The 17851-nt window shown below is 44.0% G+C and overlaps 2 protein-coding genes and 1 long non-coding RNA gene across 8 annotated transcripts; 2 read left to right on the top strand and 1 right to left on the bottom strand.

Annotated features, from left to right (window-relative positions):
- Nucleotides 1–83: 83 nt before the first annotated feature.
- On the top strand, nucleotides 84–2608 carry LOC127343976 (protein CURVATURE THYLAKOID 1C, chloroplastic). Its single transcript, XM_051370195.1, has 6 exons — nucleotides 84–360; nucleotides 472–557; nucleotides 1557–1643; nucleotides 1717–1779; nucleotides 1869–1906; nucleotides 2346–2608. The coding sequence occupies exons 1-6, from the start codon at nucleotides 246–248 to the stop codon at nucleotides 2398–2400; spliced, it is 444 nt and encodes a 147-aa protein (XP_051226155.1). The 5' UTR covers nucleotides 84–245; the 3' UTR covers nucleotides 2401–2608.
- Nucleotides 2609–2802: 194 nt separating this feature from the next.
- Nucleotides 2803–9109, bottom strand: LOC127343975 (protein tesmin/TSO1-like CXC 6). Of its 2 annotated transcripts, none has more exons than XM_051370192.2 (8): nucleotides 8416–9109; nucleotides 7945–8049; nucleotides 6949–7126; nucleotides 5740–6093; nucleotides 4444–4541; nucleotides 4243–4337; nucleotides 3297–3704; nucleotides 2803–3187 (listed from the first exon to the last, which is right to left on the bottom strand). In XM_051370192.2, exons 1-8 carry the CDS (start codon nucleotides 8841–8843, stop codon nucleotides 2985–2987), a joined length of 1869 nt encoding a protein of 622 aa, XP_051226152.1. In that variant the 5' UTR covers nucleotides 8844–9109; the 3' UTR covers nucleotides 2803–2984. The 2 variants fall into 2 exon arrangements, with proteins under 2 accessions (XP_051226152.1, XP_051226153.1); XM_051370193.2 differs by having other exon boundaries at nucleotides 4444–4529.
- Nucleotides 9110–13070: 3961 nt separating this feature from the next.
- LOC127343977 (uncharacterized) lies at nucleotides 13071–15932 on the top strand. 5 transcript variants are annotated; one of them, XR_007877649.1, is made up of 7 exons: nucleotides 13071–13605; nucleotides 13686–13756; nucleotides 13833–13921; nucleotides 14021–14173; nucleotides 14268–14411; nucleotides 14812–14970; nucleotides 15546–15932. It is a non-coding gene; the product is annotated as an uncharacterized lncRNA (long non-coding RNA). The 5 variants fall into 5 exon arrangements; XR_011755833.1 differs by having other exon boundaries at nucleotides 13073–13605; nucleotides 14812–14907; XR_007877650.2 differs by lacking the exon at nucleotides 14268–14411 and having other exon boundaries at nucleotides 13091–13439; nucleotides 13511–13605.
- Nucleotides 15933–17851: the final 1919 nt, after the last annotated feature.

The raw sequence follows: 17851 nt of genomic DNA, 5'->3' as shown, positions 1-17851 counted from the left end.
CAAAGAGTAGTACAACTGTCCAACAAGGACAGTAGCATTCTGACCATCGAAAGAGTGCAGAACAAAAGGGGGCAATCTGCAAACCTGCCATCTGATGAAGCGTTAGTGGACTAGGGAGCTCCCGCTCACATCCGCTGTTGCAGACGAAGGCCAAACAGCACAGTAGTTTCCCCGGTTCCTCCAAGCATCCTTCACGCACGCTATCGCAGTACTCTGCACCAATCCCCAGGCGAGGGATCTTGGCGATGATGGCCTGCGCCCTCTCCATCGCTCAGCCTGCAGCGCTCGCGCCGTGCGGCGGCGGTGGCAGCAGGAGTGTCCCCATCAATCTGCCCAGGCTCCGAAGCTCCGTCGTGGCAGGTAACTTAATTACCTCCTAGAAGAAGCTACCATGTGCTCCGGTTGCGAATTTGTTCTGTTTTGTTTGACGCGCCCCGCGGTAATTCATCGTGTGCACTGAAATTTGTTCAGGCAGGACAAGAAGTCGCGGTGTAGTTGCCAAGGCTGCGCAGGACAGTTCAGAAACCGGAAGCATCGTGAAATATGTCAAGAGTTCAGTGAGTTCCTTGTCATTTATCTTTACCTATGAGATTACAATCTTTTCTGAAAAAAAAATCAAGATTGAGTTTTGAATCTGAAAAGGGGAATGGGTTTAATGTAGTTTTTGAGGTTAAAGGTTTAACGTAGTACTGCTAGTATCGGTTGCCTGAACAAATTTGATTTTGCATCAGTGATTTATGCATCCTATTAACAAGGAAGAGATCCATAATGTAGATATTTGAGAAACGTTATTGCTTCCTGGTGCACCTGATGCCCAGTGCAGCATCAGCTCCAAATGCTTCGTGATATATGCTATGATCCCTATGTGAGAACTACGGGTTGATGTGGCCGGTGCTCCGGCCTCAGGCCACCCTTGCTTTTCTCAAACAGAACACAGAACTTTTGCCTCATCCCATCAATGAAGAAGAATTTGTGCTCAGTCAATTGAAGGAAATCCGGGTGAAAACTAGCACTAAAACAAACTCAGAACCTAGAAAAGCTAAGCTCACAGAACCACAGGTCGACATGGGATGCACGTCAGCATGGTTTGATTCGATAGTTACTTTCATGTAACCAAGTTTAGCCCAATGTCGAAATGGCAGCAATATGGCACCCTTGCTTCATCCAGATTCCATTGATCTAAACATGGGCATGAAGTGAACCGTAATTATTATCATTAGAATTTTGAGCTTGTTCTGTACACTAAGAATTTTGGGTACAATGTTTTTTTAGGGATTTTCGGTACAATGCTGATTTGCATGCATCAACCAGCTCAACCAAAAATTTGAGTTGATATTTTTTTTGTGAAAAACAATATACTTCCAAGGTCATAGTTCATAATCTCATGGGTCATGGCTACTAAAAATACCGGGAAGAGTCTTTCCTATGTAGTGCTACTGCTAGTTAATGTTGAAGGGAAGATACATGTATCAAATAGTAGTTGTTCTGAATTGCACTTCCATCAAGGTTTCATTTTTATCAATGAAGGAAACTAATCAAACTGGAATCTCAAACAGTTCAACACTACCGAAGATATCTTTGCTCTAGCCGGTATAGGCTTTGCAGCAATTGCTGCATTCTGGGCTTCCATGATGGTTATTGAGGTAAAATTCCAGATGACCTAATATGCAACGGGCAAAGAAAATCAGTCTGATCATCTTGCTATCTCAACTGCAGGCCATAGATAAGCTCCCGGTTCTCCCTATTTTCTTCGAACTAATTGGAATATCAGTTGCATGGGTAAGTTTTACGCAAAAACCTCAACTGTAAAATTGTCCCTTTTTTAATAAAGCTGTTGCCTTTCTATTAACACAAGCCGCCATTTCCAGTGGTTCATCTACGGGAACCTTCTCTTCAAACCAGACAGGTAAGCCACACTTAGTCATTGTCATATCTCCCAAAAGGTTTGGTTTCAAACGGCTCTGAAACTAAGAGGATCCAGTTCCTTGGGAAACATATATTTATTTGTTTATTAAGAAGATAGTGTGAAAATCGGCACACATTTCATTGTAGTTCAGTCGTAAAATATCACCTACTTTCAGTAATTGGCCACAAGAGATGTGTCATTCTTTTGGGAAGATTTATGATGCATTGCCACAATTAGCATAACACTTCAGTTTGGTTTGTGGCACATTTGCATCAATGAGCAAACATGACATTGTACTGAACTGGCATCAGCAACTGACACTTTTCTTCGAATGAGCAGTTTGGTATAAGTATAGCGTGATTCTGTGCTCCATTACTGCAGCTCAAAGTACTCGTATCTACTTTGTGGATTTCCTAACATCTATATTAATTCTTTGCAGAGAAAAGTTTGTCAGCAACATCAAAAGCTCGGTATCTCAGATCTTGGGACAGTAACTTTCCTTTGAAAATGGAGTACACATCCTGCGGACGCCATAAGTTCTGTTTAGGCTCATGAGAATTTCTGCAGTACCATTGTCCATTATAGCTGTAATACATATTTCCTGTACAGGTTAGAGCGATATCAAGAATTCCCTTGGTAGCAGAACTTACGTGTTTCGTTGTAACATTAAAGGATAAAGGCAGGAGGTTTTGGTACATTTTACCACTGGAAGTCCCACAATGTCAGATAAGAACTTATCGCACCTAAGTATGATAACATAACATGCAATTCCGGTTGGAAAAAAGAAACAAACGATGTTACATGGCACAATGTCATGTAAACCTATTAGTATGGGGACCGGAGAAACTTCAGCAAGAAAATACTAAAGGAAAAAAAACTAAAAATGTAGATAAAAATAAGGTGAAAGGCATTTGCCTGACTAAACTAACTATCCACCATTACACTTGTTCTGACCAGTGAGAATAAATTGGAATTTCTTTAACCTAAATTAATCATCAAGACCGATACATGTCCCCAGTCAAGCTGTTAGAGGGTGCAAACAAGATTCTTGTACCCCAAATACAAACCTGAGGTGCATCTATGTGTTCCCAGGCTCCAGTTTTTTGTCTAAGTGCCCACTCGCAGGGTTTCCAGTAACAAGATGTTTGCTGGAACTTTGAGGAAATGTTTTTACAATAGGTTGTACATCTACTTCTTTTGAATACGGGATTCGGGGAACACCATTTACCTGCCCAGGATGGGCAGTTGCTTCAGATCTGATCGCCATGGAGTACTTCTCCTCTGCATGTTGAAAATAATCAGTATCAAACCAACCCAAGTTTTGCAAATTAAACAAATAAAGAATGCCTATTATTATGACTTGACATGCCAGATAGGATATCTGATGTACCTTTCATTCTACCGTATTGCACAAGCTTCCGGAGGCAATCGCGGAATTCCGTCAACACACATCTTTCCTGCTCCGCATACAATTCGGAACGGTTCGGGTTGACAGCTACTGTTGGCTGAGCATCAACATTTTCAGAAGTAACAAACATAGTATCTTGTTCATCACACATCAATGCTAGTGTTCCAGGAGACATTGGTCTACTGGATTTTTGGTCATCTGTGCAATCAGGTCTGGAATCATCTAGAGATGCTTTGCCCATATGAGTTCCCCCACTTGCACGGTCATCGGTTGATGTTTTTCTATGACTTTGATCTTTATTTTGTTCTTCTCTATTATGGTTTGTCATTGCTAACGAACCTCCCGTCCCATCTTCTTTCGGTGGCACCTTCTCATCCTGGATTTTCCGACCTAGTTTTGAAGTTTTGCAATGAGAAAACATTACCGTAACTACGTTAAATTACTAAATAAAAACGTGGAAAATTGAAGACAGTTAAGAACTGCTGCAAAGACTTGGTGTTTGTTTAATACGAGAAATGTCAAGTGTCATTATGGCGACCAACCATCACTCACAAGTGAACCCCATGTACAGTAAGATTTCGACGGGAAATACAGTGATCCTGACCACACTGTGCAGTGTTAGCGAACTATAAAGTAGAGATGAGATCCACCTAATCAAGTACATGATATAGTTGTGTATACAAATGATGTTCGAAGAAGTATATAGCACTTGCAGCATCCAAAACAAAGGCCCAAGAGAAGGAACAGTTGGAGCTGAATGCAGCGATGCAAACGGTAAAATTTAAAGTGAAGAGGCTTTGATCTATGCGGGTAGATTGAATATCTATCACAAATGCAAGTCACGCGCAGTGAAGGATCACCAGGAATATTTTCTGAAAACTAACAGAACAGGAAAAGGGGGAAATAAGCATGATGCCAAGAGCAATACCAGTATATGCCTTAGTAGCCTCTCCCGATACTGTCACCAAGAGTTTACACAGCTCCTTTACATCCCCTGTCTGAATAATATCCGCTAAAAGAGGCCTATAGGGATGACATAAATCCATCAACAGAGAACAGATAGGTTGGCTTGCTCAAGGAAAATCAAAATTCATTTCTAATCACAGAAATCCGTGGAATTGACAGTTACCTGTAGGTGACTTTAAAGGGCCCCATCATATGGGGATGCACAGACTGGCTTCCTGGGAGTGAACCATCAGATGCCACTGCGTTCCTCTGGTAGATAATCTGATTAAAATATGAAGTATGTAGAGCAACCTTCTCAGAATTCCATAATAACCCTTGCTATAAGTAGCCTTTGACAGTCTCTTTGGTTAGTTAGGTTTTTTCCGAAATTTGTTCTAGATGAATTTGGACCACTCCAGGACATATTATTTTCTTCGGGAAGACGCAATGACATTGCGTTTCTTTTCATTGCATAGGACATATTATTTAAAAAGACAGAAAGGTGACAACGTCATCCAATTTGCACTTATGCTAATTTTTATCTTTACAATTACTAAAGCCTGAGATCATGGCGGTGGTGGTGCATTCAAACCTCTCCCTCCTCACCTTTCACATATCTAAAAAGTATTATCCAAAAAAACTAGCTTAAACAAAGTGAAGATCTCCCTAACAAACTACTTAATCAAGCTCTCAAAAAAAAATTACGGAAATGGAGCATGATGCGTCTCATAAAGAAGGTCGACAGGGTTTGGCTGTGAAGCAGTTGGCCGAGCACGACTGCCAAGGCAAGATTATTGCTGGGGCAAAGCTATGGTTAAGTGGTGGCGCAGCCAATAGCTTGGAGCAGACTGAGCATGACAACAATGTCTTGTGTGCTGCTGACAGCTGAGGTGATATGACTTTCTTAATCTGTAGAAGGGACACCGTTGTTCAGCTAGTAAAATTATTATACTTCTGGAGTTACCCCTTTCAGATATCTCAGTGCATAAAATTGGCTAGGTGGTCATTGCAGACACATGAGTGAGGTTGATTTACTTTGGTGGCAAAGCACGGGATGTCAATAACCAAGGTAATGTAATTTGTGCATCACTACAGTTGGTTCACTTAGTGCAAAATTAAATTTATGCAATATAATCCCTCCAATTCATATTACTTGAAGTTAATATATATGTATGTAGACAAATTTTAGTTATAGATACATCTATTTTAGCATCAAATAATATGGATCGGAGGAAGTAGCAAAAATGTAAGTTTTTTACAACCGCAACAATGTAAGTTAAGCAGGTCACAAGTGCACAGACGTGAAGTATCGTTAGCTGACTTCATGGTATGCACATCATAACATATAACTTCCTAGTGATGGGATGAATTGCTTCACCTTACCTCTTAAGTCAATAGTTTAAAACACAACTATGCACAATTCGAGAAATTAACAAAACTGCAGAGAAATGCTTAAATAGAAAAAAAAAATGTTCATTACCTGTGACAGTTGGCCATTCCTGTGAGCTACATGTTCCTTGGTTGAAAGGTCAATCGAAGGATCTATGTGCTTTCTCTTCCTTGATGTGGAAGGAGATGACAATCCAGTTGCTCCGATAGCACCATTTGCCGCTGCATTTGTTGCTTGCTGCATTTGAATGGCAGTTTTGGGATCCACATAAATAGTTTTTCTTTCATCGCTCCCGTCAAAATTCTTGCAATCCATACACTTGCAATTTTCAGAGCATAGTATATTAGCTTGAAAGCACTCGCAGTATTTCTTGAGGCATCCTGACTTCTTGCAGTGGCACCCTTTATTATGCTTCCCTACTAAAGGGAGATCACCAGCTACTTCCTGGCAAATTAAGGGACTAGTATTAATTACACATATCACTGAAGCATAAATCAGATAACATGGCCAAGATGAGAAATGCAATAATGAAGACATCACTGCTGGGACAGAAAAAGGACAAAGTCCAGCCAATAATGTTAATGGAATAACATTTTAGTTTTCTACAAAGAATAAAAAATAAAATCCTTAGCTCCAATTTCTCTGGAAAACACAATTCTTGTTTCAAATAAGCCATTTTTTTTGTTGTGAAGCCTGGAAGAAACTGGCGGTTTTTCCCCGTTGGTGAAAGAATAAGTGACAAACATTTTAGTTGGGGATACTAAATCTTCACTTACTTAATAACGTTAAATGTTTGAAAAACTGTCTAGCAATAGTGTGGTGATTTACATGTCTAAATAAAATTAATTAAATAACATATGTACTACTGACACCAATTGATCTTTAAGAAAAAAAATCTGAGCTCATCCGACCTCAGTTTCCATTTGAAAATGGGTTTTTGACCAAAACAATGGAAGGGTTACAGTAAGAGAAGATGCAGCATTCTTAGACTGAACAAAGTAAAAGAAGTTTAGGAGAAGGTTGAAGGCCTCTAAGCTGTGATTTATTATTTGTATATAGCAATAATTTTAATTTCCAGAAAACTTATGTAATTCCCAAGACTCCCCTGTTCAATATTGTCATCAGTTAGGGTGGTGCCTTCAGTTTGGCTCCTCTTTTAAAAGATATATATGCAATGCACCCCAACCATGAGCACGAAAATCTTAAAAAGATGTCATTAATACTCTAGAAGCAACGGACATTTATTTTCATCAAGTACAACTAAGTATTTAAAAAAGAGACATGAACCTCAAAACATACCATATTATTCCGACTGGTGTGTGGGCTACTCCCAATCTTAGGTCTGAACGCATCCGGATTGCGCTCCAGTGTAGCTTCTATAGCTTCACGCCTAGCAGCCTCATTCTCAACATTATTAAAACAATTGGTGCAGTTGCATCCATCGCAATAAATACCAGATGCAAAACATTCACAGTACCTAAGCATAGAAAACCATAAGAGTCAGCTTGATAGGATAAAATGTCAGTATGCAAAGACTTACAGCTGAAATAAAAGGCATGCAAAGTAGAAACAGCAGTACTGAATCACCAATGCATATGATTTTCCTGTTTTAAGAAAAGGAGGATTTCTGGTTTTCTATGTGAAGGTCCAAACAGCGACAAACTATACAGATTCGAGAAGATGTAAGCTCTACCTCCTACTGGAGCCATAGAGAAACTTGAGACAATAAAGCCAGAACTGGAATATAGGTGATCCAACTCTAAAGATATATAGTGCTTCAAAATAGTCTTGACTAGCCACAAAGTTGCAATTTCAGTTTTTAAAAGTAATGCCATTATTTGACTAGCTATAACCTACAAGTCTATTGCCACAAAACCTTCCCTGCAGACCAAATATCTTGTCTCATCACGAATGTGATATGTCAAGCTTTGCAACAGTATGGCATATCATCCAGATTTTTCAAAAAGAAGTTCCAAAATCCATGTATTGGTTCTTGTAAGATTTTTATGCACAAAGAAACACTCAGCATTCAAGAAAATGGTCAATGTGTATATTCCCTTGTATACCACCTACAGAATAAGATAACCTTCCTTTTCGAAAAAAGTGTACAGGATCACTGGATCCAAATCTATCCATAAAAGAGTGGGAGTTTCATATATTTGGTGACTTGTAGAGAGATAGATGAAGGAGTCCCTACATTCCTAAGATAAGAAAAGGCAATGTCTACATTACAATAACCATCACATTGCAACAATGCTCTGTTAGTCACAGTAAGACATGTAAAATGGGACTTACAATTTCAAACATTTGGAGTGCCGGCAATTGCAGCACTTCTTCTTGGTAGGGGTGCCATCTTTCCCATCAAACAGCCGTCCACGTGGTTTTGGCGACTCTGGCCTCCTGGAAAACCCGGAGACCCAAAGCGTAAGAACAGCATGATGGGAAATTACAAAAGGAGGAATAGAAAATTGCAGTATCCATCTAGTACAACTGAAAAGTCAGCTGAAAAGCATCCATCTAGTACAACAAACATGTATCGCTGTGACAAAAAGGAAAAAATCAAGTGCAAAATAAAATTTGGGGAACTAAGTTTTCAAACCTGGGTTAAAAAAACATGAGACGAATCAAAGAGAAAACGAAGCCATTAGTTGATAACCAGGAGCCTGGCATGCCCCTCCGAAATCCCGGAACCGAGAAGCGAAAATTTGAAAACCTGACGCTAGAGATAAATCTTAGGAAAAAATAAAAGGAAGAGATGGGGCTCACAAGGGCACGGCGACCGGCGGGCGCGGCACGGGTTGCGGGTGCGGCTGGATCGGCCGAAGCTGCGGCACGGGCACGGGCACGGTCATCGGCGCCGCTGCCGGCCGCGGGGGCGGCGCATGCATGAGCTGGTGCGGCCGCATCACGGGAACCCCCCGCGGCTGCAGCAGCTGCAGCTGGGGGTGCGGCTGCGGTACCCCCACGGGCGCCGCGGCCCTGAGGTGGGGGTGCGGGTGCGGGTGCGGGTAGCCGAGCGGCGGCGCCGGCCTGGGCTGCAGCACCCTGGAAACGACGGCGGCGGCCGCCGCCATGTTCCCCGCGGCGTTGAAGTCGAGCTGCCTGACCAGCTTCTTCACCGGCGGCTGCGTCGAGGCCGCGGGCAGCGGCGGCCGCGGCGGGCCCCCTCCGCCCTGCTGCTCCTTGCCCGCCATCTGCTGCTGCTCGACCCCGAGGGGGAGGCGGCAGATCAAAAGCGGCCACACCGCGGCGAAACGGCCACGCCCAATCCGCCGCGGCGAGATCCTCCGGATCAGGCGGGGGCGGCGGAGGCCCGCAAGGGCTGGCGGGCGGGAGCGGGGAGGCGCCGGGATTGGCGCGCGCGCGCGCTCCGGCGGCGGCGGCGAATGGCGGATTTCGGGAGGAGGGGGGATTAGAGGAGGATTTTTGCCTCCTGCTGCTGCTTCCGCCCTTTCTCTCTCCTCCTTTGCCTGCCCGACCTCTAACCTTTCTCTCTCTCTCTCCCACTCTTCGGTTTCGAAATCAAATTCATATTTCTACGGCCGGATCCCCGCGCCGCGGCGGGATCGGACGGCGCGGGGCCGCCGCCGCGCATCCTGCGGCTCCAATTCATAGGCGTGAGGTTGTTGGGCCGCACGCCGTTCGATTGGACGGGGAATCCAGCTCGCCGCGCACGCGTCGCGCGCCGCCTGACGAGTGGGCCGTTTTCGGTGGGGCTGCGCGGTCAGTGGGCGGGGTGACGTGGCCCGGTGGACGGATATCGGGTCGGGCGGACGGCGGTGGCGTCGCCATCGTCTGATGTGGAACCCTTTCCCTGTCCTGTTCTGTTTTGGGGAAGGAAACGCTTTGGACGTGTTGCGCGCGCGCTGGTTTACACCTCCTCTATGGCGCGTGGTGCTGTGCGGGTGCATGTCCCACATGTCATTTGAGAGGGATAGGAACGTGTGATGTGCACTACGTGTGACGGTGGATATCTATCTGGTGAGGGTTTCGTAGGGTTCGGTGGAGGCAGGCAGTTGTTGTGTCCGTGCGGATGGACAGCATGTTTGGTTCGTGCGTTCCCGGCTCAAGGTGGTCAAGGGTGAAATTGTGGGTTATTTTTCTTCCGACCGTGCTCGTCACCGTTGCGCATTCTCTGCGTACGGCGTATACCTAGATAATAAATTTGACAGAATTTGCATCAAGTAATTTGAAGCGGAGAATGCACCTCATAGCCAAAACACGTCATTCAGGCTCTGGTTGTAACTGAAGAAAGAAGCGTCGTTGGAGATAACATAAAAACGTCATTGGAGATATACGCAAGAACGTCGTTCAAGTAACTGAATGTGGCATTCATTTTCCAAAAGAGGACCACGGATAATTGATAGTTGACTGCTTGATGCCCCCTATTTGCCTCGTACTCTATTTTTTTGGGCTTTTAGCTCGCGTGATTTTAAAAAGATGGGAATAGAAAATTGTAGAATACGAGGAGTGAGTTTGGTGTGTTATAAAACGCCTTCTAGAACCTATCGTTGGCGGTAAAGTTAAAGCTATTTGCTCTCTTCTATAACAATATAAGGTATTATTGGCGTACTAAAAAAGAGATGGCACACATGTGGCGGAGCGAACAGCAAAACGATGTGGGTTAGAGCAACTTCACTCGCGTCCCTCAAATCGTCCTCCAAATAGCGTCAGATTAAGCGTTTGGGAGATGTGTTTCGTTCGTGCCATGTTTGGGGGACGTCGCTCCCCAGCCGCGTCTTCTAAACGCCGCCCCCAAATATTAAAATACTTTTTTTTGTTTTTTTATTTCAATAAAGAAAAGAAATATTCCACAAACTAATACATAATTGGGAACGTGGTTTACACGAAAACATAATTTGGAACATGGTTTTCCACAAACTAATACATAATTGGGAATGTGGTTTACACGAAAACATAATTTGGAACATGGTTTTCCACAAACTAATACATAGTTTGAACCATGATAGACACAAATATAAAATATTGCAAAAGAACTAAACCTAACTAGGCCGGGCATCGAAGGTTTCGTGTGTTCGCTGCCAACAAAGAACACTCGAGGGCACACCCAGTCACCCAAACTGGAAAATCCAGCCGGTGAGGGTGCCCCTGTTAGTTCTTTCGAGGAAGAACAACCATAAACCTTCGTGCATATGTTCGCTGCGAAGAAACAACACTCATCAGTCGTCGTCCTCGTCAATGTTGTCGCCGTGGTAGTTCCGGCGGCAACGTGTCTCGTCGAACACCTTGACGCTCATGTCCCTGTCGCCAAAGTAGGAGAACACGAGCTAGAAGCCGGCTTCGAGGCGGTGGTAGCGCGCGAACTTCTCCCAGCCGATGTGGAGGTACATCTTGCCGCACGCGTCGTAGATCACGTCGACGATCCACCGGTAGCAGCCGCAGTCATCCTCCCGCAGATGCAGCGAGCGCGGGCGCTCCTCACCGGCGACGAAGTCGGCGAAGGTGTCCGGCAGCCTCTGGATGCCGTGTGGGTCGCCCTTGAGGACGACGATGAACTCGAACAGCACGGGCCCCTCCTCGTCATGCATGTCCGACGATGAGGACGACGACGGCATCGCAGGCGACGGCGAGCGTGCAACTCTGCCGCGGCCGCGGCCGCGGCCACGACCACGGCCGCGAGCTCGGCCTCCGCCTCTACCAGCCATGTCGTCGACTCTTGAGATGGTGGTGGCTAGGGTTGGGAAGAGAGGTGCTAGGGTTTGTGTGTGAGAGGGACGATGAGAGGCGGCCCTTTTTATAGGTCGGAGGGAGGCGGGGGAGCGGTGGCGCTCATTAACGCCGGCACTCAGAGCTAGGCGCGACGAGACGCTTCGCTGCGCCTCTGCGGGAACTGCACCATCGCTGCGCGCCAATAACTTCCATCGCGAGGTAGGTGACGGTTAGGTTAAACTTCAATGTGCCGCTAACGGGTCAGCCCCGCCACTCCTCGCCTCGCTTTTCGGTGTGTCCGGCGTCCCCGGAGCATCCCATGTGGGGCGGGGACGGCCTCGGGGCGCCGGACACCGTATCGAGCCGCGCCGGACAAAAAACGGCTTTGGGGGACGCGGCTGGGAACTTTTTTTTTCCGGCGCGCCCCAAATCCCTTTGGGGGACGCGACTGATTTAGCTACCAGAACAACTTGAAGGGTTATTTACAAAAAAAAAAACATGAGGTCAGCTCCCATAGCATACATGTAGCTCTGCCTGGGACACCATAGTAAAGCCTAGTGTAATTGAAAACACATGAATGTGAATAGTAGTTGTTTGATTGCACACACAAAAATGCAGATTTCTATGTGAAGAAATAGGCATATGAAATGGTTGCCACTAAGACAAATCAAAATAAAGAAGGGTCCCGTAGAAGTAGAGGAGGGAGGCCCAGGTTTAGGGTTTAGGAAAATTCCTTAGACCTAGAGGAAGGAGGACGAGGAGATGAAGGTGGCAGTCAAAGAAAGGATGGTGGCGGCCGATAAGAGGAAGATGGCATCCGGGGAATTGAATGGGAGGCGGGAGAACGAGTATATGATCATGTTCATGGACCCAAGTGGTCTAGATGAGAAGGGCTAAGCATATAGAGCTTTGCCTAACCAAATCTTGTGTCAAGAGAATTCGTGCTAAGCGATGGTGACAATGGTGTCATGAGCGGGTAATGGCGGTGGTGGCACTTGAGCGAGATCTTTGATTGACTTTTGTTTGCGGTGTTGTTATATGCATCCATGATGAACTTTTATATTGTGTGGATGATACACTTTGCTTGTGGTTCTATGCTTGAAGTTGAATTTGACTTGAAATAAATATTATGGATTTGTAATGTTCCTATTAATGTGCGGCATGATGATTAAATGTTCTAATTATCATGTGTAGAAAAAAGTTAGTTGATTCCGGTGATATATGCAATGTGTAGAAGATAAATAGTGCTCCGTCCATTTCATAATACATGCCGCATATTTTTGGTCAAAAGTCAACATCTTAAAACTTTGACCAATAGTAAAGAAAAATATGAATATCCACAATACAAGATCAGCAATAATAGATCCAACATAGAACGTATTTCTATAGTGTATTTATCAAATGTTCTACTCCCTTTGATGCACAATTGTGTCAGGATTTTAGTTTGTTCTAGTTCAAATTTAAACTAAAAACCCCAACAATTATTATCCTCCCGAGGGAGTAGATGTCTATACTTTTACCTATAAATTGGTCAGACATACAACATATTGACTTTTGACTAAAAAATATACTCCTTATTTTATGAAACGGAGGTGGTAGAGACATGGAAATGATCAAAACCTGACAATCTAGTTTACCAATCCCGTTCTTAGGAAATAGGAATGCATGCACATTGAGAACAAGCAAGTGCGTGTGGGTGGGGAGCCCTCCTAGCCTATCCACGATACCCTGCTGCCGCGCGTGCATTGGGCGAGCTAGGAAGAAAACCGGGCTTCCAATGGGCGGGCAAGGAAGAAAACCGGGCAGCTTCACGATCCCCCAGTCGGCCGTATTTTCCTCCTCTCCCCACGCTCCCTCCTTCCCAAACCCTATTTCTCTCTTTTTTGTTCTTCCTAGCGGCGGCGGCGGTGGTGAGGAGCGGCGACCGGGCAGCCGGCGGCAGGGAACTGCGAGGGGTAGCCAGTGCATCCTCTCCCCGGCCTGTCCTCTCTCTTCTTGTCCTCCATTTTCTTACGGCAAGAAGCGGCGGCGGGAAACGAGCGGGCTCTCCTCTCTTGCCCTGTCTTCTCTCCTCTCTCTCCTCGGCGGCGAGGGACGGCGGACAGTGTCGCCTGGAATGGGTGCGCTCACCTATTCCCTCTCTCGCCGGGCTCCCCAATCTCTGTTTTGACCCCTCTCTCTATATCTGAAGGAGCATGGCATCGTGACAGAGGACTGAGCCAGTGACCAAGACGAAGTCCAACAGTAACCCTCAAGTTTGGTGATTTCGCCCCTAAAAAATCAGAGGTATAATTCTTCAGACTTTATGCTTGTTTATATGTTCCTAAGATTTTGTGAAGCTGAGTCTCCTTGTGGATGTATCCAAGGTCGTGGTGATGATGGCCATCAAGATGAGAGATGCATGACGATTACAACATCTGGACAGATCTCTCTCTGGGTAAACATTTTTTTACTTGTTGGTAAATCATGTGCTTGGAGGTTTGCTGTTGTCTTTAAAATTATTCGTAGAATAGTTTGTTCTAGGCGCAAGCAAAGATACTATGCAGTACTTCGCTGCGATGACAGGGTGTATACGCCGGACTTGTTGTTGCTCGACAACGAGGTACTACTGTAATGATCTGAATAAGCTGTGGTAATGTATTTGGAATTGGTCAATGTGTGTTGAATTATTAAGGGTCTGCGTGTTGCCCCATGGTTGCAGGAAGCAAAGAGGCGAATGCGAGACGGGAGAACAAGGACTCCTGCGACGGTGATGGAGAGGATGCCAACGCCATGAAGCGGCTTTTGCGGAAGCCAACGCCATGAAGCATCCACAGTTCATTTGTGTTTATGATGTTGTCATACGCTCCACATGGTATTTTACTCTATGAATAACTCAAAAGTATTTGGTGTTGAAATTATCCGTGTCATATTTACAGTTCTGCTACATTCGCTTCGGGTACGCTTAGCTTAACTGGCCTGTCGACAATATATATGACTGTCTGCAAGAGGATCTGTCTGGGGGACTAGAGTTACATGCTAAGAAGGATGGTTCGGAGGTTGCATGCAAGATTCTGAAGGTTATAGGATCTGGTGACACCACGAGTTATGAGGTGGGCTGGATTGGTCAACACAATGCAGAGTTATCAGAACTTTTCTCGGAGCTGTTGATCTAATTCACAAATCACAAGAAAGCACCATTTGTCCCTTGAGATCATAGATATGATGGTTAACCTGGGCATTCTTGTTCTGACCTTGAACATTTAGGTTCCATACATTTGGGTTATTTTCTTACTCATGTTCAACCAATTAGATTTAGTCCCTTGAGATCATAGATATGATGGTTAACCTGAGCATTCTTGTTCTGACCTTGAACATTTAGGTTCCCTACATTTGGGTTAGTCTTTGAATGTTTACTATCTACCATCTATCATATTCTTTGTTTCTTTCGTCATTCAATAAAAACGTTCCCATTTCCATAAAGGAACTGACAGATGCCCTATATTTTTGCAGCAACCAATGTATAAAAAGGACATTTAGTTGGATAACACACGGTGGATTTGTGCTATTGTAGTGCTTTGTTTTTCTGCAAGTATAGCCAAATTCTTGGTATGATTATCTCTCACCTAGCATTGTGTAAGGAATTGTGGACAGTTATATATTTTTCACCTGGTATGATTATCTCTCAACTAGCATCGAGTATCTAATTTTTTTTCCAACTTTTGCTGGTTCGTGTGGAAAGAATTTTTAGATGACGTACACTTGTGAAAACCATGGCTTAGTTTCCATATTCTATCATTAATTAGCTTGGTGAATCATATATTTATGTTAGATCATAGTTATGTTAGATCACATATGCTATTTTCGAATGGATAGTTGAGTCCTTTACTTGCGTTTCTCCTGGTTTATACATTGCTGAAATTCACATTCTGGTAAAAAGCATGAATTGCCTATATGGTTGGTTCCGTTACGTAGCTACATTCATCCTTTTAAAATAACCATACTACCTTTGCTTCATTTGCCGGCAAAATTAAATTTAACGAGTAAAGAAGCTGCAAAAGTGTTAGTAGAAAAAATATCTAGATATCCTTAATATGGTGCTTCCAGGTTTGTATATTTGAAAATGACTACATTCTTGTTGCTGCACTGAATCTTGAAATAGACGTGCTACTTTAGTTCAATAGCTGTTATAAAAATGCTTGGAATGCAGTCTTTCTAATGTGTTAATTTATCTCTCGGTTCTGTAGAGTCCTGGTGATCGAATTTCCACAGCACAGGATGCAGTTCAATAAACTTCTGTCGAGATTACTTAAGTTCACTATGGAGTATGGAGGCTACCTTTGCATTTACGATGACTTTGTGCATCTGTGATCTGAGTACCCATGCTCAAACCTTGTGTGATCCTTTCGGCAGCCAACGGGAGTTCCTATGGTGATGTGCCCTCACAGCTCTTAATCTATGTCATGTTCTTATGGAGTGCCTCTATCTCGTGGCAACTAATCACAATGCTCCCTTTTCACAAATATGCGACATAGGAAAATTATATGTACTGTTTTTTCTATTTGTGTTGCTACACTAGCAAACCTGCAAGTTTTTAAAGCATTCATTTATATAATGTGCGCTTTATCTTTGCTTGACTTGGATTTATTTTCACCAATTCCTCTTACTTATTTATGTCTCAGACAAAATTTGCCTAGGTGGGCTGTAGTTTGATACATCGGAGAGTAAGAGCAACTTCCTCTGTATAAGCAGTGTGCTCAAGTGTTTTTTTTTTCCGTGTGGGGTGTCCTAAAATGATCTCCAAGTGTACTTTTTTTTTGTGAATTCAGTGATACCATGATGGGTGGCAGATTAATAAATTCTAGCTTGAATGTTTCTTTTGATGTACATATGTTGTTTAATTGTTCATTACGTTTCTATTACAAGTAAGTCGTTTTCCTATTGTGGCGCGTGGAGGAAGACCAAGTGAGATTGGACAGCGATTGTGCCGCCACTGTACAGCGAGGAGCTGCCCCAAGGGGCAGCCCAACCACTAGTCTAAAAAAAATTGCGAGCTAAACGCATCCAACGCGAAGTGAGAACTCGGGAAGGATTGTGCATTTGTGCAAAGTCGTGTCACGGCGCAAACTTTCTTGGGAGTGGAAATATGCAGATTGCCGGATTGTGGATGTTGAGCAAAATGAGAAACATCGGAACCGTCAGGTGAAATTGATAAGAGGTAAGTAGTATTTGCATTTTTTTGACAATCAATACCATATATTTAATTATTTATAAAAAATAGTACATGGTAGAGATACAACTATTATAAAATAAAGTCTAAGAGAAACGAGCAAATTTTGAAGGTGTTCAAACTCTTTTTTCTTTAGTGACACAATCTTATACTTTTTTGAAAGCAGCCGATGATAAACACCAAACCATAGACCTCTAAATACAAAGTATTAAAGAAGGTTCTCCCATAATTTCAATTTGAGCCACAATGTCAAGGCTACGTGTACGCGCACAACCATTAAAAGTAGTCAAACAACATCGGCAAAAATACCAACACCAACATGCGAGGAAAAATACGAATCACCATTTTCGAGGACGTGACATCCAAGACAAATATTGCGAGGACAATTTTCCTCGCGGCAACCTTGAGAAAAGATCCTAAATTGATCCGGCGAAGCAAGATCTGAAGGCTCGTACCTAGAGAATTGTAATCTTCCAACAACCTCATTGACGTCGGGAAGAAGATCTCGTCGTTGAACGAAGATTTGAAGATCACTTATTGGAAACGATGTCATCTTCGTTGGGTGGAGACGAAGAAGAAAATGGCAATCAAACTCTAATATAATCTATGAAAATACTACTTTAATAAAAAAAAACTCCACACATAGATCGGGTTCCCTACCCCTCCTGACAACGGCGAGGCTGACCGGAGGAGGGGGAACCAATCTACCGTGGAGGCGGAGGTGAAGGAGAGGCTAGGGTTTCAGTAGGCGGCGCTGAGCAGAACAAATGATTGGGGAAGTGATGACTGCAGTAGTATTTGCATTTTGATGCAACATCATGATTACTTATAAAACAGAACACCGACTTCTTGAAGTTGACTACTCTGAAGAGCTGATGGCAATATTCCTGGACTAGGTTCGGGGTGGGTCAGGCACTCAGGGCCGGAGGAGCACCATGAAGTGCTGAAGGTCCTAGAGGCCAAGTGAGTAGCCCGCTGACATCAGGGCCTGGACCGGCCCCTTGGGTGCTCGCAGTGGAACGGTCGCGACCTATATGCTAGAAGATGGAGGACCAAGCTAACTAAGCAAGGTCCAAGCCGGAATCCTAAAGGTTGAAAAAGAAGGAATAGTTGTACTATAAGTCATGGTACACTTGTTGACATAGAGTAGGACTCCATGGTCGGTTAAGTCTTTACCTCCATCTAATCCTAGGTTATGGCGCCTTTATAAACCGGCCTAGGGACAACATTTAGGGCAACGAATCATACCTCATTGTAACCTATAATTTTGTGCTACTATAGTGAATTCTAGCATGAAGTACTGATCCTCCACCGAGGGGGCAT

Source organism: Lolium perenne, chromosome 3 (assembly GCF_019359855.2).
Source record: "Lolium perenne isolate Kyuss_39 chromosome 3, Kyuss_2.0, whole genome shotgun sequence".
Classification (NCBI taxonomy): domain Eukaryota; kingdom Viridiplantae; phylum Streptophyta; class Magnoliopsida; order Poales; family Poaceae; genus Lolium; species Lolium perenne.
Note: the sequence above shows the minus strand (reverse complement) of the source record. Positions and strands in the feature narration are given on the sequence as shown.